This window comes from Rissa tridactyla, chromosome 2 (assembly GCF_028500815.1).
Source record: "Rissa tridactyla isolate bRisTri1 chromosome 2, bRisTri1.patW.cur.20221130, whole genome shotgun sequence".
Lineage (NCBI taxonomy): Eukaryota > Metazoa > Chordata > Aves > Charadriiformes > Laridae > Rissa > Rissa tridactyla.
Window position 1 is genome coordinate 121,178,612 of NC_071467.1, and position 27,973 is coordinate 121,206,584.

Sequence of the window (27,973 nt, forward strand, 5' to 3'; positions counted from 1 at the left end):
CCCCTTCCCCCGCCCGCCTCATGGTGCCGGTTCCGCCACCCTGACTCCCCGCCTCCCTCCATCCCGCCGCCGGGGCTCGGAGGGCGGTGGTTCCCGGCTCTGCCTCGGGCCGGGCGGGCCGCGCCGGTGAGTGCTGCGGAGCGGAGAGGGGACAGCCCGCGCCCCGTTGTCCCGCTGCCCCGGCGGCGGGGCCTGGGGAAGGGCGGGAGCGGCGGCGGGGCCCTCTCGGGGCCCGGGGGCTGCGCGGGGCTGGGCCCAGGGGGAGCGGGGCGAAGCCGCAGCCGGCGGCCGGTGTGAAACCCACCTTGCGTTGTTTGTTTGTGTTCCCCAGGCTGAGGCGGGAGAGCCCCGTCGCGGCGGTGGCGGCGGCGGGCGGGAGGAGGCGGCGCGGCCGCCATGGGGAACCAGCTGGCTGGCATCGCCCCCTCGCAGATCCTCTCGGTGGACAGCTACTTCTCCGACATCCACGACTTCGAATACGACAAGAGCCTGGGGAGCACCCGCTTTTTCAAGGTCGCCCGGGCCAAGCACCGGGAGGGGCTGGTGGTCGTGAAGGTGTTCGCCATTCAGGATCCCACCTTACCCCTGACCAGCTACAAGCAGGAGCTGGAGGAGCTGAAGATAAGGTTACACTCGGCCCAGAACTGCCTCCCCTTCCAGAAGGCCACCCTCTCCGAGAAGGCTGCCATGCTTTTCAGGCAGTACGTGCGGGACAACCTTTACGATCGGATTAGTACCAGGCCGTTCCTGAACAACATTGAAAAAAGGTGGATCGCTTTCCAGATCCTCACCGCGGTGGACCAGGCGCACAAATCTGGGGTCCGTCATGGGGACATTAAAACAGAGAACATCATGGTCACCAGCTGGAACTGGGTTCTTCTAACCGACTTCGCCAGTTTTAAACCAACTTATCTTCCTGAAGACAATCCCGCTGACTTCAACTATTTCTTTGACACATCACGCAGGAGAACGTGTTACATCGCTCCCGAGCGCTTTGTCGATGGCAGTATGTTTGCTACGGAGTTGGAAAACATGCGGGACCCTTCGACTCCTTTGGTAGACTTGGCAAATAGCAATCAGCGAACAAGAGGGGAGTTAAAACGTGCAATGGATATCTTTTCTGCAGGTACTTGGAGCCATCAGCAGAGACCAGTGTGTTGTTTATGATTGCGTGATGGGGTGCAGAAATCTTATTTTTTTTTTTTGTTGTTGTTCCCTTTTTTTTTGTTTTTACAGTAGGCTTAGAGAACAGCATGTGGAAAATCTTACTTATTTTAAGCATAAGACCAAACCCCAAACCTTTTAATTAACAGAAAAAGTGCAGACACAATACAGTAAGCTACATAACTTAAGCGCATCACCGTGTTATCTGAGGAGGGAAATCACAAACAGTTCTGTTATGGCTTAACTCTGCCCTGGGAAAGAGATCGTTCTGCAAGCCACAGACCATCATCTTCTCATGGCTGAGGTTCAGGTGACACACAGCATATACCTCATGGGACCCAAAGGGAGGAATCAGTCAGTGGTTCACCCAGGTTCCAGCTGCGTGGGGACTGAGCCATCTTTCAGGGTAATTTGGCAACATTAGCTTTATAAGTCCCTTCTGATTTTGTTTTCCCCACAGGCAGGAAGTTGGATAACTAAGTAAGCTCCTGTTGTAGTCCCACTTGCAACTACTTGGTAGAGTCCGTGGGAGCCTGTCTTGAGTCTCGGGCTTGGCTTGTGTCTTGAGCAGTTTGAAAGCCATGTTTGGCCTTTTTTTTTTTTTCTTTTTTTTTTCTTAAAGTGATTGAAGATCTGAATTTAAAGATAATGGTTCCTTAATTTTACAAGCTGCTCTTAAGGCCAGACTTCCAGGGCACTCCACTGATAAAGCAAGATGCTGACCCTTGGGAGCAAACTGCAGGAGTGGGACCTCTGAAGGGAATGTGTCATGTACACAGCAGGGGAGGCTGTGCTTGGCAATCGTTATTTCTCACTGTGCTTATGAGCTTGTGTGAGTGAATATATGCTGTGTCCCAGCATCACTGTGAAAGTAGAGATTATTTATTTACCTTCTGTAAAAGGGCTGCTTAGTTTTGACCTACTGCCCCATCCATGCTGACTTAGTGTCACTCTTCTTCCACATGACAGTGGTGTGGGTTCCTTTTCTGGCGGTGTATTTTCCAGCTGGCAGGTGTCTGAAGTCACTGCCTCGTGTTTCCTGATTGCAAACTCCTCTGCTGTTGGCAGGTTTGAAATAAAATACTGGGAGATATTTCAGGGAACAAGTGTAAAAGCCAGTTTTTGGAGCTTGAGATGCTGTCTCCTTTCCGCAAGTTAATTTGACAGCTCATTTGCCTTATTTTTAATCAAGCTAAGAGTTGCACTGTGTTTGTTCTTGTCTGCGTATAGAAAGCAAAGTTAAAGTATCTGTTTATAATCCACTGACATCTTTGACTTTTGTTGTTGTTTTTGTTCCCCAGGCTGTGTAATCGCAGAGCTCTTCACAGAAGGTGTACCCTTGTTTGATTTATCTCAGCTTTTGGCTTACAGAAATGGCCTCTTTTCCCCTGATCAAGTCCTGAACAAAATTGAAGACCGCAGTATCAGAGAACTGGTAAGGATGGACTACAGCATTAGAACCATTTTTGTGGTCTGCTTGCAGTTTATTTCACATACTTTGGTGGCAAACTGCATATTGTTTGGGTTGGTTTGTTGGGGTTTTTTTGTTGTTTTTTTGTATTACAAATGTCTAAAACTTTAATCTTTCTCTCCTGCTCCCTCCTACTTCTGCCTTTCTCAAGGTCACTCAGATGGTCCACCGCGAGCCAGATAAACGTTTAGCAGCTGAAGATTATTTGAAACAGCAACGTAACAATGCATTTCCTGAAATATTTTACACTTTCCTTCAGCCTTACATGGCCCAGTTTGCCAAGGAAACGTTTGTATCGGCAGATGAGCGTATATTGGTCATACGTAAAGATCTGGACAACATCATTCACAATCTCTGTGGGCATGATCGCACAGAGAAAGCCGAGGGAGAGACAAAAGAGAATGGGCTGGTTATTCTAGTGTCTGTGATAACTTCCTGTTTACAGACTCTCAAATACTGTGATTCAAAACTGGCCGCTTTGGAACTGATTCTTCATTTAGCACCAAGATTAAGTGTAGAGATTCTTCTGGATCGTATTACTCCTTATCTGTTACATTTCAGCAACGACTCTGTGCCCAGGGTGAGGGCAGAATCTGTGAGGACACTAACTAAAGTTCTTGCTCTCGTCAAGGAGGTGCCACGCAATGATATTAACATTTACCCAGAGTACATTCTGCCAGGCATTGCGCACTTGGCCCAGGACGAAGCCACCATCGTCAGACTTGCATATGCTGGTAAGAGGAAATCCAGTCAAAACTCCAAATCTTGGGCTTTTCTGTATTTCCTTAACTGTCTTCTCCTCTGCTCAAAATCATCATGTAGCTTGCTGTTTCTATTTCAGTAAATCTCCCCAGAAGTCTCAGAAATGACTGCAGGTGAAGACACCTGTATTCACTTAAGCTAACTGATGCAGGTGGTGGCAGCAACTTAATAATTAGTGAGTTGACTTATACTAACAGATGAGTTCCCAGTGTAGGTATGTACCCCAAGTAAACAATTACATTTTAAATAGTTGACAAAATGTGTTTGCTCTCTGCTAGATGAATTAACTTTTTTAAAAATTAACATTAATTCTTCTCTGTAGTTCCGCTTGTAAAAGCAACTTGCAGAGTGCATCCTTGTGCATTGGGCTAGGGCCTGGACGTAGCACACAGCAGGTCTGCCCGCAGCTAAGGGAAGGGGTCAGAGATCAGAGCCTCGGGCTCAGGGAAGCAGCCCTGGCTTTATTCCCTGGATAAGCAAGAGCGTAACAAAGAAAACCGCTTGTCCAAGCGGTCTTTGTGCACCTAAGTATGCGAACAGGGCTTTCTGGGCTTGCCCACCCTTTGCTGCTTTTATTAATTTATCTTATTTGACACCTCATTATCTCGGATTGTTTGCTTAGAGTGGCCTGATTGAACTGAATAGATGTGAAACTAACTTAAAGCATTGGTGTGTTGCTATGCTTCAGTTATTTTTCCCACACAATGAAATTTGATATTCAGGGCCTGAAATTACATTATTTACTGTGCAATAGACTGGATTATACCATAGCAGATGTTTTCTTCATACGTTATTCAGATATATGAGTTCTCTCTGGTTCAGAAAGAAGCTTTGTAGTCATGCCCGTATTTGCTATTTACCATGGACCCTTATTTTCTATGATTAGCATATTTTTAAGTGTGTTGTTTCATTTTCTTTTTTTTTTTTCAAGTTATAAATGCAGAATTCGTATGAAAATGTCCTGGGTGATGTTTTTCTTTTGTTTACTAAGTAAGCTGATAAAACTAATTATTGAAGACAATGTATAATTAACTAATAGAATCAATTGCTTTTGGTCACCTTGATCTTCCATATTTCGGGCTTTATGCAAGAACCATTTTTTCATGCCTCACCTTTATTTGTAGATTAGAAAAAAAATCCCACAAGTCTTGTAAGATTGTAGCCTATTAATAATTAATTTTTAAATGAACCAGTATAAAGCTGAACTTGTTCAACAAGCTGAAATGAAAGAAATAAAATGCAATCTGCTTTTCTGCAAGTGCAAAAAGGCTACAGGTCTCAGTACCCCTAGACTCCAGTTGCATCTGCTTATACAGAGGTTCTTTCTGTGTTTGGTGGTTTGACTTTATTTTCAAACTGAGTACAGCCAGAGTATTCTCTGAAACTTGAAAGGGTTGTTTGAACTGTAGATGTTTGAATCTCATTAAGTTTCCGTAATCTCAAATAGCTTTTAAGACAGCAATTTAAATTTCAAATAAATATATATATTTAAAGGTAGTCTAATACCCGAGTTAACTTGTGTTACTATAGCACACTTTTGGGAAGTGATCAGACTGGTGACTTACAGGATTTGATCTGGGCTGTGGACAGGCCCCGTTGGCACGTTGCCATTGTCTTGGGCGACACTCAGAACGGCTGCTGAAGTGGGACTGCTGCCTCAAGAGGATTATTCCTGTGCCAGCAGTGGCCTGACTCATATAATATAGCCTGAGTTGTTTCAGCAGCTTCCAAACAGTGCAGAACAGTGCGAAATCGCGTGGATAGATATGGGGGCAAATGTTCCAAAACTGGAATCCAACCCTCAAGGGTAACCCTGCCGTTATTCCCCGGGATACATATCCTGGTGTGGTGGTTTGTCATTGTTGTTTTGTTGCAGTCTACCACGTGGGCATGTTAGTTAGTTCGGGTTAATTGGCCTTTAAATTCTATCAAGTTATTTAGTCATTAGCCTGAGATTAGATGGCATTTAGGGCCAGTTCTATAAGACTGAAATTAGTCCTTGCTACACTTGATATCCTTACAATTTTTCAATTTGTTTACATGACAAAATGATTTGATGTACTTGGAAGCTTTGCTGGGGTCCGTGTCAAGAGAAGTCAGCTGGCCAGAGCATGCTGTGTAATTTCAATCCCATTTGCCTATCATGACTGGTATTGCCAGTGGTTATAATCTCTCATCAGGGGATCATCAGACTGATGTAAATTGGCAAAGTAGAACAATTCTTAACCAAAATGTTTTCCTTTGCAGAAAACATAGCATTGTTGGCAGAAACAGCTCTGAGATTTCTGGAGTTAGTACAGCTGAAAAATCTGAATATGGAAAATGAACCAAATGGTGAAGAAATGGATGAAACATCTCACCCTAGTGATAACTATGACACAGGTAATGTCAGTTCTACTTACCTTGCCTTCTTATAATAGCAAATCATGGGCCAAAACTCTTAGTTCTGGTCTTCCTCATCTCTTAAAAGCTTAGCCTGCCTTTGTTAAATGGGAAGAATGCTTTGCCTCAACCAGTATCAAAGTGTGTGTGTTACAGCTTCATGCAGAAATAGATGCCTCTGTTCTGAACATTGCGAAAGACAAAAAAAAAATATATAAATGAGCACGCTTTTTTTTATCCAAAAGTTCTCAAGATATTTGACTGTGATGCTGGCTGCCTGGTTGCATATCCAGCTTCACTCACAGTCCCGTAAACAAGTCAGCTGCGAAAACATGGCTGTATTCCAAATACCGCTTCCATTGAGGTGTCAGGCAGCGTTAGCTGTAAAAAACAAAACCTGTCACATTCTGGCATAGTCATAGTATTGTATTTTTCAGTCGTTCTTCCTTTTTGCTTCCTATGCCTGGCAATTCTTGTCTGTCTGTTTGTCTGAAGATGCTGAATGTATGGGTGCTGTTGGGCTATTATACTGTGCTGTTGTAACTGTAGCACAGAGAATGAGTTAAAATCCTAAGGATGGCTTTTCTTTTTCTTTCCCTTGGGAAGGAGTGATGATAATAAGCGACCTGTGTGTCAACTCCAGTGCCTTTTAGTGATGCATAGATTTCCGGAACAATGCCGGGCAAGTCTTGAAGAATTTGTGGTTAAGAACTGTCATTTCTCTTTTGGACTAAATAGATCACTCTGTGGCTAATCATAATTGGTAAACAGCCCACACATACTCCATTTGGTAGGGAAAAAGGCATGTTTCAATTACTTCTTAATTAGTTGCAGGATTATACTTTAGGAAAAAAACCAAAACCAATCCTTCCAAAACCAAATATAAAAGATCCCCTTCAAGTTCCTTCACGTAAGGCATGGGGTGCTCAGAATTGCTGAGGAGTGAGAGAGGAAGCCCCATCATACGAGCTGTATTTCTATGATACACCATCCCCTATCCTCTCAAAATAGCTTGGAGATGAAAGAAGTAACGCAAGGAAAAAAGAAGTTTGAATAGTTCTATTCTTTTTACCCTCTTAGAAAGCAAGCATGAGAAGTTTGAGCCCAGAAGGCAACTTTTTCATGTGACTGATAGACAGAGTCACAATAGAAAGCAAATTAGCTGGTCTTCTGACTGCAGGCAAATGGTAATCACCCCTGCTAAAGCTGGGACAGCAATAGCTGAAATTTTTGTGCTATTTGTTTGAGAACCTCCCTTGTACAGCTTTCAATAATAGCCAGTCCATTTAATATAAATATTTTTTTAGTTGCATCATCGAGTAGAAGCCATGGGCAAGGTCATCTTCAGATTTTTTTTGTTGGTATCGTCAGGGTAACTGCTGATATTTAATGAAATTGGAAGTGCTCGCTTTTTCAAGTATCGTTTATTTTTCTCTGTATCCTTAGTGAAGCTAATCTATATACCTAACTAAAAATATACTCTTGATCTGTTGTCAGTTCACAAATTTTGAAACTGATAGTCAAATAAACAAACCAGAATTGCCTTGAAGCATTTTGTTACTGTGGTAACATTGCTGCTGACTCATTCTGATGCTTCTTCACATCTGCATTTCATATATATATAAAAATGAGCTAGATCATCTTAGTTGAAGTTATGACAGTTTTAGAATATATTGGTCTGGTAAGAATGTCTCACATTTCTATACATTTTGGCTTTGCCACCACCTCTTGCTTAGTCTGAAGTCATTGATAAGCCAGTTATTGGAATTGTTGAGGTTCTGTTGCGTTGTCCATCTTACTGAGTTGGGTGTTCTTCAGCGTGACCTATCAGTGTAACTCCTTTATCAGCAGGTAGTACCCCTGCACATATTGTTTCTCCAACCCAAATGTTCATCCTGCCGTCTCTTGCAGAGTTGCAAGCCTTGCATGAAATGGTCCAGCAGAAAGTTGTGACTTTGCTAAGTGACCCGGAGAATATTGTGAAACAAACGCTGATGGAAAATGGAATAACACGTCTCTGTGTCTTTTTTGGACGTCAGAAAGCCAACGATGTTCTTCTGTCTCATATGATCACTTTCTTAAATGATAAGAATGACTGGCATCTTCGAGGAGCTTTCTTTGACAGCATTGTTGGTAAGTGTTTGGTTTCAGCCAAACAGAGTAGAGAGATAATAATGTAAATAAATTAATTTTTGCATGTCCTGGAAACTGTTAACAGTCATATAAAAGTCCTTTCTTATAAAGATTTCTATAATTTATAGGAAAAGACTTTTACTGAATGATTGGGTGTAAATGTTTCTTTAGGGAGTGAAGACAAAACAATGTAAATACAGATATATTTTTCTTTTAGTCCGAATACTTAATACAAGTGAGACTGAGGCATTTAAATCTAGGTTAGGTTAACATAAAGAATAAACTTGAAATGCCTCTTTTTAACATATTTTTTTAATAGTTTTTTTTTGCCTTTGCTAAAGCCACTAACTCAAAAAGCTAAATTATGACAAGTAAAGATTTCTGCAAGTTGTCTAGTAGATGCATCACTTCACGTGTGTGCATGGTCCCGTTAACTTCAGTAGACCTGTTCATATGATGAAAACTATGTATTGATATAGGCTAAAATTATAATTTGAAACATTTTTTTTAGTGCCTTAAAATCTCACTTAAAGATTCCTGTCAACTTGGAAAACTTAATGACAATTTTAAAAATCTTACCAATGACGACATCAGGTGTTAAGTATAGCTAATGGTCCATATATGTTGGAAATTATTGCATGTGGCTACTGCTGAAAGCCAACGCTCAAGGTTTGTGGGTCAAGAAAACTTTCCCATTGCACTACCTGGGGGGAAAAATGGTACGTCAGGTGCATGGCAAATAAAAAGCATGATCAAACGTCCAGCAGGGCCATTAAGGTAGGCACACGTTCCATTATGACTGTAAGCCACAAAATGCTGCACTGGCAAATCCTTCCAAGATGCGATGCTAATAACTTGTCAGAATTTGCTTAAAAGGAGCAATGGGGTAGCAAAAGCACGGGTCACAGTGCCCTAGCACTTAGAGATATGTGAAGCACTTCAGTGTGAAAGTCAAGATATGTAACCTATGTTTTTAACTCCTCCTCTCCCAGTATCTGTTCAAAGCCTTCACAGAAGAATTCAGATAAAGTTCAAACTTATGTTTTTGTTTTACACTGATTTACTTAAAGCTTTTGCACGTCTTTAAAACCGAGCTAACCCATGTGTAAGTATGTGCAGGCGCTGCTGCCTGTGGCTGTGGGCAGATGTCCTTCTGTAATAGTGGCACTGAGGGAATTTCTCTTTCCTGTGCTATTTTTCCCTTCATCTCTTCCTTCTAGCAACTGGTTGCAAAGTTGAGCATTAACACATGAGGAAGTATATTGATTATTTCCTTATTAGAGTAAAAGTGACAAAATTATTTTATGTTTAATCTTGATTCTGATGTGAAGACGTTCAATTTTCTGGTATTTATCAATCTCAAATAACTGGGTTAGAAGCAGAGGCAGTTATGGTCTATGCTGTGTGCCACATATGGCAATAGCAACAATAAGCCTGAGCTATTCAATGAAAAACTAATTTTTTTTTCTCTTGAAAATGATCAGAGGACTTGCCCAGTTGTTAGTGGGAAGGAATGTTAGTTCGATGGGTGTAAAGCTAGAGGAAAGATCAGAAATCTAACATGGTCCATCTCCCTGACTGTTACCAGAGATTAATTATTGTCCATGGGTTATGAAATCCAAACAAGCAATTCCAGAAGACAGTTTCATGTGGCCAGTGGCTGGTTTTCACGTGGGAAAGGAAGCAGTTTCTTTTACGGCGATGCGGTTGATGTATTTTTGTCCAGCAGCTTCAAAGGAGTTACTTTCATTTTGCTTTTGGAGTTACTTTCATTTTGCTTTTGGTCTTGGCTTCTTTCTAAGATTTTGAAATATATTTTCAAATTGGATTTATTTTTGAAACTATGGCCAAGGTGGCTTCATGGCGGTAAATAATTTGAGACTAGTTAACTAAAGGGCAAGTCTTGCAGCCATTTCAGGCTGGAAGAGTTTTAGAAGATTGTTCTAAAAGTTTGACTGGTGATTCTTTCTTTTGTGGCTAAGTGAATGTATGTTGTAGACTTTCGTTGCTGATAATGAATCCAGTATGCAGATCAGTCTTTTCAGGAGTCTGAATAATACTCATATTACAAGTTAAAAGACAAAATCCTGCAGAACCTTTCTTTAGGTTCTGTCACATACATCGAAGTGTTCAAGGCCAGGCTGGATGGGGCTTTGAGGAGCCTGGTCTAGTGGGAGGTGTCCCTGCCCACGGCAGGGGGCTGGAACTAGATGATCTTTAAGGTCCCTTCCAACTCTAGCCATTCTGTGATTATTGCTCACTTGTCCTGCGTCCCCATGCCTTAGGAGCACTCCTGGGTTTGCCTTGCTGTTTCAGAATTCTGCTGGCCAGCTGTGTGCTGACATCTACGCCTGGCATCTGGAAGGGCCTCTGCAGGCACAGGGATCTGCTTTTATCACACAGTTTTCAGAATATTGGTCTAACTTTGAATGGAGAGCAGCTTCCTTTTTTTCCACTGACTAATAACCTGGTTTGAGATGTCTCTGTGGGACAACAATTTTAAACTTTGGTGAGGAAAGGCAAGGAAGTGCTACTTTGGATTTTTATATGTTCTTTTTATGTTTCAGGTGTTGCTGCTTATGTTGGCTGGCAAAGCTCATCGATACTGAAACCTCTGCTTCAGCAAGGTCTCAGTGATGCTGAAGAATTTGTCATTTATAAAGCCCTCAATGCTCTTACTTGTATGTGCCAGTTGGGGCTCTTGCAAAAGCCCCATATTTATGAGTTTGCTTGCGATATCGGTAAGTTGGAATTCTGGAGAATACCTTGTTTTCCTAGTTAAGAAAAGAAATCTTAGTACTACATAAAGTTTCACTGTCAGCTTAGCTGTCCAATATGCAAACCTGGAGTACTGTTTTAGAATCTACACAAAATTGTGGTAATGAACTATTGCTGGTTGGACCGTGTTAGTGCTTAGAACTCTAAAATAATAATTTTGGTGGAACAAGTTGGAAGCATCTTCTCTGATTTTGTATAGGACAGCATCAAGCAACACTTAGTCCAAAAACTTTCTGCTTTAAGATCTTCCCTTGTTCTTCATGCCCACCTCCTATAAAGAGAAAGTCCTGGTTACTCCTGGGAGTTGATCAGGCACATAACTTGCAAACTCTTACCCATCAGCCATTGAGGAAGGGGGGAATCCAGTCCTTCAGACAATACATGATCCTTTCTCATCCTATTTCTAACACCATAAAACCCCATTTAACTCAGTAGAACCTTGAGTACAGAGTTGGTCTCTCCTTCCTCATGAGGCTTCTCAGTTTAATTTAGACGTGCCCAAGATTTAACTAGCTGTTTATGAAAAAGAAAATACCAACTGATCTCTTGAGATGTAGTCTGCTTCTTCCTAATGTTATGGCTTTTCAAACGCACTCAGAATGTGGGGCAGATGATCTGTGATTATACCTCATGACTAGATACGGTCCTTTGATTACAACTTCTTAAAACCCACATAACTGAGATGGACTTCTGAGCCTAATAAACTTACAGTATAAGTAGTGAATATTCAAGGAAGAGAGGGGAAGAAGGAAGGAATGAAGTAGTTACTTAAAAACAGAACAATAAATCAGTAGTATGAGGATTCTCCATAATTGTTCAGAATAAGGTTGAGAATATTTTTCGATTAGTCTCCTTTGCAAATCTGGAGTTCAAAATTAGGGATTGAAATTAATAAATAGGAAAAATATGCTTTTTGGCGACAGCAAGGAAGCTAAGCAGCACAGGCACAGTGATGTCCATGAAATAATTTTTCTCAGGATGAGTGTTTTAACCTCGGTCCTCTGCAGGAGGGAAGGCTCAGTTTGGGGGTAATTCTAGGGGAAGGAAATGACATCACAGGCTGCCATATAGAGGATGATTCCCTCTCTTTAATATGAATGATATATTTTAACAGCCTGATTTTCTTTCAGCACCTTTCCTGTGTCATCCTAACCTTTGGATACGTTATGGTGCAGTTGGATTTATCACTGTGGTAGCACAGTATTTGAATATTGCTGATGTCTACTGCAAGCTAATGCCGTACCTCCATCCTTTTATCACACAACCAATAATACAGGTAATACTTCAAATGATATCAATGTGAATGTATTTTGACTAGTCATAATTCTTAAGTCTGTCTTGGCCATGGTTCTTCCTATAAGAATATTGAGGCAATACAGGTTTTTTTTGATCTCTGCTGGCAGACATTGACAGAATGGCCACTGTCTTCCATGTTTGAAAGACTGTTGTCTCAAATTTGGTGCAATCTGCAGAACGTTTCACAAAGACTAAAATCAATAAACCCTTCTCTGCTTTGTTTACAATCAAACTCGTGCAATGTTGCGCTAGTTTATAGGAGTGTAAAAAGCATGAAAAGTTGGCTGTGAAACGAAGGTTTCTATGTTCTGTGCTTTCACCTACAAGACTGAGGATTCCAGCCCTGCCCTGCTAACACGTTTGACTGTGGGACTCTGAAAACATGAGCAGTAGCGATTCCCATGCTTGGAATTTCAGTGCTAGTCCTGCATTTCAGTGCTTTGCCAAGGGTAAGGGCAGAGTGCTCAGCATGAATGAGTTAAGTCATTTCATAACAGCACGTGTCAAGGAATGACCTGCGTAATGCTGGTAATGTGATCATATAGGCATCTTTGCATATAACTTCAGGACCTGTAGAATGCATCTCGCGGGTGTTTAAATAGGTAAGAAACAGTTGCCGTACTTGCATTGACAAATGCATCACATATTTAACGTTTTCCTGTAAACCATGCAGGTGGTAACTTCACTAAAATTATGTTCTTCCTTGTTTACAGCTCCCTAGGCACCTTGTGCTGTGTTTTAGGCATTGATTGATTGATAAATTTCTGTCTGGTTCAATTCCTGCTTCATTTGAGTATATAAGTCTTTTCTTTGCTAGGCAACACTAAATATAGTAAGCAAGTAGGGGGTAACATTGAGTTGTGCTGTAATAAAGAAGTCCTCATTTTGAAGTTGTTTTTCATGCAGACAGTCAGCTATGAGAAGCACATTATAGGAATGAGGTCTTCTGACACTGTTGTGAAGGAAAAATTGGAGTCCTAACCCCACCATTTCCCATTAATTATTTTGAGTATTCTAACTCTATAAGCATTTATGCTATAATTTTGGGCTGAATTAGGTTTGGCCGTTTAACTGTGGGACTGTAACTGGGGGTCTATTTCATGAATATGGCTTGCCCTTCTCCCCCGCCATCTTAAGACCTACTCTTGAAACAGCAAAGGTCAAATACTAAAATAAAAGTATAAACTCAAAGGAATGTTGGGGCTGCAAGTAATCTGGATTGCCTACGAGACATTTTGTCCAGACACGTTCTCTGGACACAAACAGACACTGAATCGCCACAGGGAGAACAGAAACTTGTTTGGTTTTTTCTGTTTTAATAGCAATGAACATTCTTTATAAGGACTGCCCAAGTTAATGATTCTATATTATGCCTTAATAGTTTCTTATGACTGTTTTGCTAATGTCCCAATATGCTTTTGAGTATTGCTTAATTACATGCTTGTGCATCCTTATTACCTTGTATACATAGGAGGGAACTCAGTAATCTGACTGACACGAAGGAAGAGCTCTTCTAGTTTTACTCTTCTAGGACATTTACCCTATTTTTATAGGGTAAATGTAGGACAAAGTTTGAAATATCATTGTAGTAGTAGTAGAATTTTTAATCCCATCCAGCAGTGCCAAGTTGATGTTCTGAGCCTGCTGGGAGAACAGAGAAAGAGAATGGAGAAAATCTGATATGACCAACACGGGGAAAGATACTATTTTCACAAAAGGAGAGAAGTTGAATCTAGATTATTGGCAGAATCGTGCAATAATTTTTAAGTCCTACATGACTTTTGTTATTCTAAGTTTGAAAGCAACTCTTCAGGACTTATCTGTAAACTGGTTTTTTGAACGTGCCTTCACAGGAAGAGATTGATTTTTGTATTAATATTTGCAGTTGTCTAGTTACTGACTTTCAGGCTAGAAAAAAAAAAGTGCAAACATTGTAGACATAAGATGACTGCTTTTACTGCTAGATTTCCCAATGTTTATATGGATATCATCCTCCTCTGTGTTGACTGGTCTCTCTTTCTGAATTGCAGATAGATAAAGAAATAGTCCTGCTAAGTGTGCTTAAAGAGCCTGTCAGCCGTTCCATATTTGACTATGTCTTAAGGTCGAAGGATATCACAAGCCTCTTCCGACACCTTCAGATGCGTCAGAAGAAGAGGAATGGTGCTCTCCCTGACTGCCCACCCCCGGAGGACCCTGCCATTGCACAGCTGTTGAAGAAGCTACTTTCACAAGTGATTGTTTTTTATTTGTACTTTGAAAATCAGGCTTGAGATTCTTGGGCTCTGTGTGTCTCCCCAGACCCTGACCTTGCAGTTGCTGCTCTGAAGGACTCCCAGTCTGAGGTTATGATCCTGCAAACCATTAACTTAATTGTTTTCAGTATACGCGTGTAGGACAAAGAGTTCAGAAGTTAAGGAAGATTTTGAAAAGATCTGCCAGAAATAAGTCAACCCTACGTCTGGGTTTCCCAAATACATTCTCTTTTTAATTACTTCAGTTTTATGTGTAAGATTTCTGACATGTCTGTGATAGTATCAGTGTTACAAAATATGTATTGTGTTGGAGAGAAGAGTACGCATTTGGTGAAGAGGTAGACATGCAAGTAATAATGCAAAAGCCAAAGGGAACTGGGAAGTGTTGAGGCTTGTGTGTGAAGAGGGGAATACTAAGAATCACCCACGCAAAGTAGTGAGAATTGGGAAGAGGAAGGACTGCAGCTGAGTGTGTGGGGGGGTGTTTCTCCTTTTTTTTCCCCTCCTCTCTTTCTTTTTTTTCCTCCTCTCTTTCTTTTTTTTCCTCCTCTCTTTCTTTTTTTTCCTCCTCTCTTTCTTTTTTTTCCTCCTCTCTTTCTTTTTTTTCCTCCTCTTCTCTTCTTTTTTTTCCTCCTCTTCTCTTCTTTTTTTTCCTCCTCTTCTCTTCTTTTTTTTCCTCCTCTTCTCTTCTTTTTTTTCCTATGGCTTGTGGGCTGTAAGCATGGCCTAAGTGGCAACAAAGCAGACTGCACCAGACAGTGATCCAATATTAAATGCTGTTCTGGCCTTTCACTATTCCTAGCCCTGTTCCCGAGAAGGAAAGATATTCTTATACTACAGCAGCTTACCCAAAGTCTTGTATGAGTGATAGACCAATGTCTTGAATTCTGGGGATGTGCTCTCTCCTTCCACTTCTGAGCCAGTCATTAATCTCACTGCTTCTTACATTTTCATGCCTTGATGCCTGTTCTTGTTCAAAAGTAGATAATAATATATTTTCTTTATTCTATAGGGGATGACTGAGGAGGAAGAAGATAAACTGTTAGCACTGAAAGACTTTATGTTAAAATCAAATAAAGCTAAAGCCAATATAGTGGATCAGAGCCACCTGCATGACAGCAGTCAGAAAGGGGTGATTGACTTGTCAGCTCTGGGAATAACTGGGAGACAAGTGGATCTTGTTAAAACAAAGCAGGAACCTGATGACAAACGTGGTTGGTATATTTTGTGGTCTGTATAGATAAAGTACAGCCTTTCTTTCAGGGTCAGAGAATTAAGTCTTTAATTTACTCAGCAAGTGTTCTCAGTAATTCAGGCTACATAACTATCACCACTTCACTGAGTTTGCAATAAGAAAATTACTGCTGCTATTTGAAATGTAAGTTGCTGGAATGCTCTCTGGATCAGTGAAAGATGGGGATATTTTTCCCCTGGGAGTATTTAAATTAGTTTGACTGCATTTGCTGTAGTAATAAGCACAGGTTTAGCTGATTGTGACAAAACAGGGCTCTAGTGGCCCATGGTAACAGTGTAAATTGTGAAGGCTACATTTCTGCTATCTCTGTTTCCTTACAAGAAGTAATGAGCTCTTTAACTCTGAAAATCCAGGATGTTTTCTTCAGGTGGCCTGGAGGAAACTGAGACCTAGGTGTGATGCTGAAACAGGCTGGCACTGAGGAATGCCAGCTGTTGCTCACCCGCCAACTACATGCTTTTTGACCTCAGGATTCTTCAGCTGCTCATCCACACCTGTTTTACTTTGTTGCCTGCTTTTCTTTCATCTTGAAAAACCTCTTATATTTCCTTGTTCAGCTTTGAAATCCACTTGCTGCTAACTCTTTTCCAGTTCTCTGTATCCTCAAAAATCTTCTCTTCCAGACAGTGAGCTTCCTCTTTGCTCTGCCAAGCTTGTAAGGCCCTGCTGCGTACACCACTGATAGGTTCTGTGTTTTCAGTTGTAAAATTACAGAAATATCTGCCAACCAGGTAGCTATTGCCATCTTATTTACAGAATTAACACGCTAGACTGCAAATATTTTGCATATCATTTTAAAGGAAAGTACACAAGTACAGGACTTCTCAATTTTTTGCATCCTGTGGAGTCAGGAGTGGACGGGATTGAAAAGTTAGTATATGAGGTCTGTATTTGAACTGATTGACTTCACCCAAAACTGTCACCTGCAGAGTCTTCACGCCTTAAACTTCTTCACTGGCTTTGTCCAAATGTAATTTGTCCCATGTTTTCATTTTACAGTTTTAAGTGACGCCAGAGGAATGCTGAAAATAAATAAATTTCCTATTTACAGATAACATTCTTGAACTTACAGATGATGTTGCAATTGTAATGGAAAACTGATGGTATTTGACAATGATTTGCATATTGTGCTACTACAAGTTTATCCCTGTCTTATGCCAGTAATGGAGTAACTGTCATAAGAAAAAATTATCATGTGGAGTTTGGAGTTTAATCCTGCAGCCTTCCAGATGCAAAATTTCCCTGTGCTGGAGTGATTTATTGCATGAATCAACTGTAGGATTAAGAAGGTGTAAACAGAGCACTTGCTATGTGTGTTCTGTTTGCCTCATAAATCCCTGTCAGCTGGCTTAAACAACCTAGCAGGATGCTGTTCTCTATTAACTATGTAAATAATAAATTGGCATGTAAGCGTTGAACTCGCATGTAGTCTGAAAGTAATGACCAGCCTGAGTGAATGTTGTCATGATTATGCGGTTTTTTTTCTCTCCCTGCCTCTCTTCCCTCCTGATTGCTTATAGCTAGAAAACATGTAAAGCAAGATTCAAATGTAAATGAAGAATGGAAAAGCATGTTTGGGTCCCTGGAACCAACTAACGTCTCCCAGCCAATACCCAAAGGACATGGGCAAACTACTGATCCTGAAGCCATCCAGGCTGGGAAACCACTTCGTTCAGAGTCTTCAGCTGGCATTTGTACCACTTTGTCTTCCTCCCCACAGGTATTGCTGAGAAATACTGTCTTTGCATCTTAAACTGAAATTATTCAATTGTTTTAAAGCCAACTGTGACCATAGGGATGTGACATTCATGTTTTGTTTGGAGGTTATTTTACACTGGTGCTATTCCCTGGTGCCTTCTCCAGCAGAGTAGCTGACTTTCAAGTTCTTATTTTTAAAATAGGGATTGAGAGAGGATAAAAGTAAGTTTAGTCACTTGAACAGAAGAGCTTCACTAACAAACAGATGCGTTGCATGAAGAGATTGGGGCTTTATGGATTAGCCAATAATTAGGTAAGCTGTTTTGGCAGGAAAGACTTTTCCTCAAGTTGCATGCCCTGATATGTGTGGTGAGGAAGAAAAGAGATGTCATGATTTTGACTTGGAACTGGTGTATCACATCATAGCTGCATTTAGACTTCCTGTACCTGTAATACTTCGTTCTGGCTACAGAAGGATGGGTGGGAGCCCTGCAGGCTGCAGAGGCACCTCCTGACTCTGAACACTTCTTTCTATTCTGTTTCTAGTTGGAGATTAACTTCTGCTAGCTAATGAGTGTCTACTAGCAGACATTAATGAGCATCCACTCTGAACTAAGAGGGAAACACTTCACATTTTTATTTTCAAAGCCCGATATAAACAAATAATCGTTCAAGAGCTAACCTGTAGTCAGTCTTGAGAGCAATAACTGCTTCCGTAATAGTCACATTGAGACACGTGCACAGCACATTACAGTTTCAACAAATAGAATACAGAACAGTCTAGGCAAACAGGGTAGAATAAGTGAATGGTTAAGCTTTTCTATAAATAATAATTTTCACTATTTTTAATTGTTTTCATGCAAGCATGAATATTTTTTTAACACTAATTAATTGCTAATTGATTCAATAAAAAAGATTTTTCACCTTTTCTTCAGTGTGACCCAGTAGTCTTAAAAGCAGGATTTATCTGTGTGTAGAAAGTAAGGCATATATTTTTAAGTGCTTACCTCTTAACAGGCATCTGATGGAACAGTTGTTCAGCCCAGGAAACCCACCATACAGGTACTGAGCAGTACAGCGTCCCCATCTGCACACCAGTTACGCATCACCACTTGCAAAACTGAACTTCAGCAGCTGATCCAGCAGAAGCGCGAACAGTGTAACGCAGAGAGACTGGCCAAACAGATGATGGAGAACGCTGAGTGGGAGAGCAAGCCCCCACCTCCAGGTAAATCACAGGCCACCGAGGTTATTATACAAAAAAAAAAAAAGATAGAGAGATATATATATATAACTTGAGTCAAAACATCATCATCTCAAGGAAAAAATGCGAAAGATGAGGAAAAGAGGAAATTATTAATGTAGGAAACGTGTCTACTATGTAGAACGCCTAGTTGGCACAATATCTGCGTGGCTTATGAAAGAAGGTCTGGAACCAAGTTCTTTACCTTTGCAGTAATAGACCCAAACCGCTGGTCTGAAGTCCAGGTTGTGCACCTTGTTCCAGTGAGTCTTCTGAACTGGGTTGTTTGTAACCAGTATATGGCAGATAAGTTGCCATCCTGGAACAGCCTGTAGCTTGGTTTGAACAAGGGGAGAAACACCGTGTTGGGAGGTGAGAAATGTGAGTGTTTTACCTGGGGTGGCTACAGATTTTCAGTCATCCTGTCAGTATTGTAACCTCTTGGCCAGGTTTTCTTACCCAGTGGCATGCGTACTGGGGTGGGTTGTTTGAGCTGCCCTTGTTTACAAAGGAGCCTGTCCCCACCAGCAGTGATGACAGCAACACAAAGAGAAGGTGTATGTTCCCATACTACACTGTTGTTTTCAGAGGGGAAGGAGAGACATTTTTACCTCTTGTTCCCTTTTCTTTACCAGAAAGAAGCAACGCCCAGGTTTTGCTAATTAGGGCTTTGGCAGAAAACATGTGGTTTTAAATCACAATCACCTTCCTATGGCCCCAATTCCAATTTTGAAGCTCTAAATTGAGATTGGGATTGACCCAGATTAGTTCTCAGCATTTTCTGATGGTGTTCTCCACTTCATGCACTTGTTGCTGGGTATCTCGTGGAGATTCCTGACTCTCCTCTACTAATGGTAGTTCATGTGCTTAAACTCCAGATGTTGGGAGCAGAATCTGTACCAGCTGGGCTTGCAGTAATCAACGTGGTGACAGTAAAGTCTTTTGGTAAATCTAGCATAAATGCACACACCTGGGCATATACAGCTGTCATACCAATTTAAGGGAAGTAATAGAAAATCATCAGGAAAATGGTCCAATCAGACAGTGTTTGAACATAGCTAACTTGGACTGAGCTTGCCTAAGCCTTGTGTTTGTCTTCTGAAGACAGTTTTACAACCTATGAAATAACGTGTCCCAATACAAGCAGCTGACTGCTCTGACACACAACTGAGTGAGTGCCAGGAAAACGTTCATATTTAAAATTTGTGTCTTATTCTAAAATTTGCTGTGGTCTGTTCTTCATTATCTTAATCTGCTGTTAATCCTCCACTATAGCAGATGCATGTTAGAAGTGCAGCCAGATACTTCTGCATTGCTTATTTCAGAGGAGGAAACATATCACACAAATGTTGGCAATTTCTTGGCAAGAGTTATCGCGTGGCAGCTGAACTCCTCATTTATTTTTGAAGTTCTGGAATAAATTTTCTATGGGATTTAGAAGAGCTGTTGTTTCATTTTATTAGGTACATAAGGCTGGCAATGTAGCATGTAGTGCAACACTGAGCCTGTCACTTGCACTCTACGGACAACCCAGGAGCTTAAAATCTGTTCAAATGTGTTGCTCATTGTGTGCATTTTGGGCATTTATGGGATTGCCATTTGCAGCACGGCAATCTGCGGAGGCTGGGGAACTGTGTACTAGTATTTCTACAAAGCCTATGAAAAAGGGCTCTTTGTAACTTCACCAAACATACATGGAACTCATCTAAAAGAAAACTCTTACCCAGATCTACCAGTAGGGTTTAGTTTAGAATTGAGCAAATAGGCTTTAGCCTGTAATATATAAAATGTGTTAGCTCTGTGTTTTCAGTGCCTTCTGTGCTTTGCGGCTGTAATGACTGTATCCTGATATATTTGTTGGTGAATGGGATCAGTGGGATTTTCATGTTTCCATTAAAGTGTAATCAGCACCAAATTTCATGGTTTTGTTTTCCCTTGCAGGATGGCGTCCCAAAGGATTGTTGGTAGCTCACCTTCATGAACACAAGTCTGCGGTGAACCGCATCCGGGTCTCTGATGAACACTCCATTTTTGCCACTTGCTCAAATGATGGCACAGTGAAAATCTGGAACAGCCAAAAAATGGAAGGAAAAACCACTACAACCAGGTAGATTTAAAACTCATAGGATTTTGGGGCTGCTGTTTTAGAGTGCAAAATAAATTAGAGCAGGGAGCAAAATAAGAATCACTTGTGGGTGTGCTGGAGGTTTCAATGATGAAATATACTGGTGTTCTTCTTTGCATGCAACTAGCAAATGAGATTGCTGTTTCAATTAGTTAATAAAATAAAAAAATTGCTAGCAAATGCAGAGGGACTGCTTCACAGTTGTAGTAATTACAGGCTTTTTGATTTCATTTCTGTACAGACATAAATTCTGGTGCTGCTGTTTAAAGCCATCTGAGGTTTTTGGAATAAATTAGCTTTATGCTTAACTGTGTCATCCACTGATATTTGTTGCAGGAAAGCTGTATTGCTGGTTGAAACATGGGTGGTATGGGGCTGAGAGAGAGATATCTTTGGGAGAAAAGGATGTCTGTCTCAAAATATTTTGAAAAAGATGTAGCAGACTGCAGCGTCAGTTAAATAACAGTAACTACAGTATGCTACTTTGATACAGATCTAGGTTAAACTTTAATGGTAGTCAAACATGTGCATCTGCAGTTGCAGACTGTCATAACCTCGAGGCTCAAAATTAAGCTTGCAGAGGCAACTTAGGCTATGTTGCTTTCTGATTTTGGAACAGTTAGAGAATGTTATTTTGAGAGCTCTCTCAAGAGTCATTGGTTTTAAGTAGGTGTTCGAGAGAAGTAATTTTCTTTTTTTTAATGTGCCACAAAAAAGTTCCTTTTTTATTTTCCTGTCCCCCTCTCTCTACTGTTTAGATCAATTTTGACATACTCTCGGATTGGAGGACATGTAAAGACACTTACATTCTGCCAAGGCTCACATTACTTGGCTATAGCTTCGGATAATGGTGCCATCCAGCTTCTTGGTATTGAAGCTTCAAAGCTCCCTAAATCTCCTAAAATTCATCCGATACAAAGCAGGTATGTACTTAGAGCAGTTAAATCTCACTGCAGAGCTCAAGCTGTTAGTATATTTCTTGATTAGATCCCTTGATTTGCTCTAGGCTTTCTGCTGTCTGAGCCCAGGCTGTACTGGAAGGCTGTAATCCATGATCTTACCCTGCTTCATAAAGAAGGGTTGAAAGGCAACCGTGCAGGGCTGAGAATTCATAGCTCTAAGTTATTGGTGCCTCCTCTGTCACTGGACTTGAAACAGGCAGTCTGACCAGTTCTCTCTTTTTTTTTTTTTTTTTTATTTACGCACTGGGATCAGTAGTTTCTTACCTCCTCTGTTATGATGTTAATACTTATAATTTTGGAGGGTTTTTTACAGGTCATTAGATAAACATTTACATCTGATTTGTCCTTGGGCCCACAATTCTTTCCTCCCAGGCTTGGAGTAAGGTGGCAAAGATATGGGGGTTGGGATACTATTTAGGGGAGTATTTGGGGACGGTTTAGCTCTTTCTTACCTATCTCCATATGAGCAGTTTTTTTAAATTTGTCACTGATTCAACAGCTTAATCTTCTAGCTTGAGTGAGGGATGTGTCCAGGCCCCAGCAAAGCTAGCAGCCACCTCAAAGACCTTTTTTCTGTCTAAAGTAAAAGTAAGGTATCTGTCTCAAATGTCCTTTCTTACTTAATCCCAAATTCAGAAATTAAATAAGGCAAATTTAATGGAGATGGAAACTACAAACCAGACTTTTCCTTTTGGTATACACTGCATTTGTGCCTGAAGAAGGTGTCCGTTTGCACAGCCAGTAAGTGACCGAATATGCTGGCAGTATAACATGGAGAGGGGTGTTCCTGCCCATAAACTCTGGGTAGATCAATATCTGATAAATGTGGAGCATGAATGGGAGAGAAGTATCAAACACACTGGGAGACCCAGAGCACAGAGCTATGTTTGTTTGCAAAGAGCTGCTGACAGCATTTTACTAGCCTTTAGAAGACTTGCAGGTCCTATTGGCAGAGAGATGAGAGACCGTAAGCATCTGTTATACTAAAATCGGAAAGTTGTTTCTTTCTCACCAGCAGATGCCATGAGAAGTGAGATGAAGAGGAAAATGCTGCTCAGCATTAGCTATTGGAAGGAGTCTTAAACTTAGAGGGAGTCATATCTGTTTCTAAATTAGTTTATTGTTTTTAACCCAGGTCCTTGGATCTGAAGGATGATGGCTGTGTGGTAGATATGCATCACTTCAATTCAGGAGCCCAGTCAGTACTGGCTTACGGCACAGTTAATGGATCTCTGGTTGGATGGGATTTGCGATCCAGCAGCAACGCTTGGACACTGAAACATGATTTGAAGTTAGGCCTCATAACTTCATTTGCTGTGGACATACACCAATGCTGGCTGTGTATTGGTAAGCCTGTATTTCTTCTTAGCTTTACCCCCCTGCTTCTGGTTTTCTTTTACAATAACTATAGCTCAAGCTTTTGCTTGATCTGATTTTACTAGAATATGCTGTTCTCAAACAAGAGGAGAGAAATACCTCCTGATCTATTTGTGGAAGTATTCTGCCCTCTAAGTACTTCAGGCTGAAGTCCATCTCCCTAGGAACAGAGCACAGGGATATGGGCAAAAGCCCATCTATTTATCCCTCTGACTATGGGGAGCTTTCTCTCACCAGGAACAAGCAATGGTACCATGGCGTGCTGGGACATGAGGTTTCAGTTACCCATCTCCAGCCATTCTCATCCCTCCAAGGCCCGAATCAGACGCCTGCTCATGCATCCTGTTTATCAGTCCTGGGTAATTGCAGGTAAAAGATGTCTTAAACTTACCTCACAGTTGCCAGAGGTTGTGATTAAAGGAGCTTCTGTTTCAGCTTCTGCTTCAAGCCCTGGGGGGAGTTGGGGTGTTGTTTTTTTTTTGCTTCCTTGTAGTTTTTCTTGTGCTTTGCTTGGGGAGAGGGAAAAGGGAAGGTTCATACTTGTTTTCTGACACTGTGATCTTCTTGGCTCTTTTTGAAATTAAAAAAGTGAACGAGAGAGGAGGTGGAAAAAAAAAAGTAGTTTTAAGCCATTATGAAAATAACAGACAGCCTTTACAGTTCTCATCTTCTGAGTGTTACAACTCTCATGAGAGTTCCTCCCTGCGTGCTGCCAGCCACATCACTTTAAAAAGGACAAAATGTTATAAAAGACATAGCCCAAACTCATGACATACATTGAAGTTGATGGGATTTCTCCCACTGCCTTCAGTGCCTCTGAAGAGCAGAAACTGAAAGGTTGTCCCATTCCCACTTGAATCTAACACAGCTTTGTCACGGGTTAGAGCTTTTGAAAATCTCCCAGGATCCCTCATCTGGTATGCTCACAGCTGCTTCATCCTCACTGCATGTAGCACCTTTAAATGTTTGTGTCAGAAACACATCCTGAAATGGACAAGTAGCTTAAACTAATCCTACAACAGCAAAATTGATAAAGTTGCTGTAAAATGAGAGTAATTTGAGTTTCACATTTTACTTGCTTCTTAGGCTTCATTTCTTATTTTAGTTATTAACCATCCTGGGAGATAAAACAAATTTGTAGAAAAAAAACCATACAAGTAACGCCAACTTTTCTGTGCTTTCTAGTTTGTTTCCTCCCTGCTAAAGAATAAATGAGTGACCAAGTTCATCACTTTGGAATATTATTAAGAAGTCATTGCCTGCTAGGTTGCTGCCAGGCATGTAAACAGTCCCTTGAACAAAATTCTTTGCCTGTCCACTCTAAACATGGGTGTGGAACATCACTGTAGCTACTGTACTCTCTAACTTTGGATTGCTGTCTTACATGCCCAGGAGTAATCACCAAAGTCCCTGCTGAGCAGACCATCCATCCTTCTCAAACCAGGATGAGAAGTTATCTGGGGAGGAAAGTGAGGGTTTAATACCTTTCTAAAATGACTGTAAATTAAAGCAGGTTTCATTTAAACTCTCTTAAATTAGGCACTTTTAACTATAGTGAAGCTGCTTCCAAGCTGTAAATAAAACAAAACACACGCATGGCTTTACTTCTAAAGCAAGACTAACACAAATGCTGCAGAGAGCAAGTGGAACGTGTCTCTATGTCATACCCTCTATGTCATGTCAGTAGAACAGGTAGTGAAGAGCCAACCGACCTTTTTTATGGTTTGTTTTTTTTTTTTTTTTTTACATTGGCAATATCTTTCCTGTAGCTGTTCAAGGCAATAATGAAGTCTCCATGTGGGATATGGAAACTGGTGATCGACGCTTCACTTTGTGGGCCAGCAGTGCACCGCCTCTTTCAGAACTGCAGGTCTGGTCTCTTTCTCTTCCAGTTTCTGTTGTGTGGTGGGGGCTGCAACAACCTCAGACTCCATGCTGTGCATCACTGCCGCTACCTGTCTGCGTGGCCATGCCAGTTTGGCACCAGGAGCTTGCCCTGGGATTTATTTTGGCACCATAATTGTTTTGCTGTCAAAATCAAATTGCCTTTGTAAAACAGCAGTGTAACCTGAATCTTCATCGGTATCTTCCACTATCTGTGGAATGTACTTGTAATGCTCGCTTGTTATATCCAGTCATCTGCTTAGAAAACCAATGAGCTGGTCAAGCCTGTAAAGATAAGGGCAAAGGCAAAATTCATGGTGTGGCATCTTGTACTTACTTGCTGGTTTTGGGATTGTGTATAATTCTGTAAGTATCTGCTCTTTTGCACATTCTTTCTGTAATACAGTGCCACTACTACACTTAACTGCTGGTCTAAAGCATGAAGTTGCTCTTCTTCAGGGAGTTAATTGGGGAAGGAGCAATCTGGGATATCATTCTTAGAACATAAATACGTGCACAAAAATAACCACAGCCACTTTTGTAAAGGTTGGAAATGCAGATCTGGAATCTATCTAAACTTGAATTTGTACATGCTACAAAGATTGCAGGTTGAGTTAATTTTGATCACACACGTTGCACACAAGGTTTCAAGCTAGTTTTTTGTTCTGTGTCTGCCCCCTAATGCCTCCATAGCATAAATCATGCTTTTCGGCATGATTGGCCTACCTGATTCTTAATCTCTCTCATTTGCTATCATTGAGAATGTAACTTCCAAGATTCCCGAAAAGCATTATGGAGAGTTAAATCTGTTGCATTGCTCTGTGAAATGTAAGGAAGCAATTTAGCTTAATTAAGATGTGGCCCATTCAAGTAACTTGGCATTTGTCAGAAAGATTTGAAAATTGAGTGGATGAATGTGGTAAAGAATGCATTCCTTTTCTGAAGCATGGCAACAGCTGTTGGTGATAACTTATTTTTATATATCCCTTTTCCCTACTAGCCTTCTCCTCACAGCATCCATGGAATATATTGTAGTCCAGCATCGGGTAATCCCATACTACTGACAGCAGGCTCAGACATGAAAATAAGGTAATAAAACTAACAACTTTTTTGTTTGACACCCTCCCCTCCCCCCCACTGGTGTACTAAATTTTGCCAAGCTTTGCCTAAGTAAGCTCCAAGAAGTCAAAACAATAATGCTGAAGATGTGTTCATCGGTAAGCGTCGGTGAGCTGAGAGAACTGTTCTTAGCAAAAGTAGTGCAAAACTTGTCATTTCTCTGAAACACTTCTACCGTTCTTTAAATTATTGATAGGCTGCATGATGAAAAACAAAACAATAACTCTTGTGCAAGCTTGATATGAATGTTCATTTCTCTGCATCGCTCTCTTCCACTAAGTGTAGAAAGCATATAGCATTTGTGCCCACTCATTTTCGTCGTAAGAGCAAGACAGCTTTTAAACAGCTGTATTAAGCAGATAAAATGGAACATCTCAACTTGATTTTGTTTCTTTGTGTGTAGGTTTTGGGATCTAGCCTACCCTGAGAGATCATATGTTGTTGCCGGAAGTTCTAATTGCCCATCTGTTTCCTACTACAGGAAGATAATTGAGGGCACGGAGGTGGTTCAGGTATTCTGCTTTGTTTGATAGACAACTTATTCTGCTTGCCTTCTATATGGCCCCATGGGCTATATTAATTCCTTGATAGCTTCAATTATAATTGTGTCTCTCTTACCTTTTATGGATGGTGAGTGAGTTGCATTTTCAGGCAGTTAGGAAGAAATTATTTTAAAAGAAAAAAAAACAGAAGCCAGACTCATATGTTTCTTTTGGGATACTGAAATCCAGGGTTTTAACACTCTTGGCTTTGATCAGTCTTTGCAATGTCTTTTGTGTAGGACCTTAGCAAGGCAATGTGAGATGTATTGGCACCGAAATAATATGGTAGCAGAACTCTGCAGTTTTTATGACATCCTTCAGAGTGACTTTTGGAACCGGCAGCATTGCTAGTTGTTGAATAGCACAATGTTTTGTTTCAGTTCAATTGAATGAATGCTACTTCAGAGGTGACTGAAAAAAAAATGCAGTGAGGGTCTACCTATGCACTATGATATTTTAGTGTTTCATCTGAAGTTCTTAAACAATTACTTTCATGCTATTGAACCAGTTTTCATAAAACCTTTGGGAAGCTAAGATGTATGTGTCGCTCTAGCTTTTTATTTTCCCTATAGGAATATCAAATCTTTGTAGTTAGTGTAATTGAAATAAATATGAGTAAAAAAAACATTCTTTCCCTAATTGGAGAGCTATAACATCAATTCAGATTAAGACTTAGGTTGTGTATGATGAAAAGGAATGAACCATGGAGTAATCCTAAGAAAACTATCAAAGGGTGGGAGGTTTTGTGTTTGGGTGGGTTTTTTTGTTTGTTTGTTTTTAAGAGCTTTTTTTGGTCTTTTTACACTGACAACCTAATATGTGTGACAGTTCCCTCTTGCAAATGCTCACCTTCCTGTAAATAGTATTTCTTTCTTTGTTTTTGTACAGGAAATTCAAAACAAGCAAAAACTGGGGCCCACAGATGAGACCCCTCGCAAGGGTCCAGAGTCTCTTCCTGTCGGTCATCATGATATCATCACAGATATCGCAACTTTCCAGACCACGCAAGGGTTTATAGTAACCGCATCCAGGGATGGAATCGTTAAAGTGTGGAAATAAAAGTTGTACTAATATATAGTATGTAAATATTTGTAATAAAGAAATAGTGTTATAATGAAGTTTTCAAGGACTGTTTCCAGATCATGGAATAGAATGGACTTTAAATAGTATAACGGTGATGATAAAATCAGTTATCTGTATCCTACCACCCTGTTAGCACTTCTTAATCACTTCTTTTATTCAAGATGTTTGGTATCTATAGCATTCCCTTGAAATACCCAGCAGTCTATGAAGAAATCATTTAGCCTGGTTTTGACTACATTATTCTTCAAGGATCTTTCAGAAAACGATTTAAAGACGTCCCACATTACACATTCTAAATGTGCAAAAAGCAAAGAGCTGGTACACGTACTTCAGTGCCTGACTGCTCCTATGTCGAGTCTGAGAAATGAAATAAGAACCAGTGCACTAATGTCCCTCTACATTCTAATTATAATAAAGTCCACTTGAGCTTCCCTGTTTGGTACT

At 40.7% G+C, this 27,973-nt stretch overlaps 1 protein-coding gene across 1 annotated transcript; it reads left to right on the plus strand.

Annotated features, from left to right (window-relative positions):
- On the plus strand, positions 1-27,971 carry PIK3R4 (phosphoinositide-3-kinase regulatory subunit 4). The gene is made up of 20 exons (XM_054189606.1): positions 1-126; positions 332-1,126; positions 2,466-2,599; positions 2,787-3,369; positions 5,645-5,779; positions 7,691-7,912; positions 10,480-10,653; positions 11,821-11,966; positions 14,017-14,220; positions 15,254-15,455; positions 17,017-17,216; positions 18,212-18,422; positions 20,379-20,544; positions 21,321-21,485; positions 22,660-22,871; positions 23,139-23,270; positions 24,671-24,771; positions 25,786-25,874; positions 26,308-26,416; positions 27,335-27,971. The coding sequence occupies exons 2-20, from the start codon at positions 397-399 to the stop codon at positions 27,503-27,505; spliced, it is 4,086 nt and encodes a 1,361-aa protein (XP_054045581.1). The 5' UTR covers positions 1-126; positions 332-396; the 3' UTR covers positions 27,506-27,971.
- The last annotated feature ends 2 nt before the right edge of the window (positions 27,972-27,973 follow it).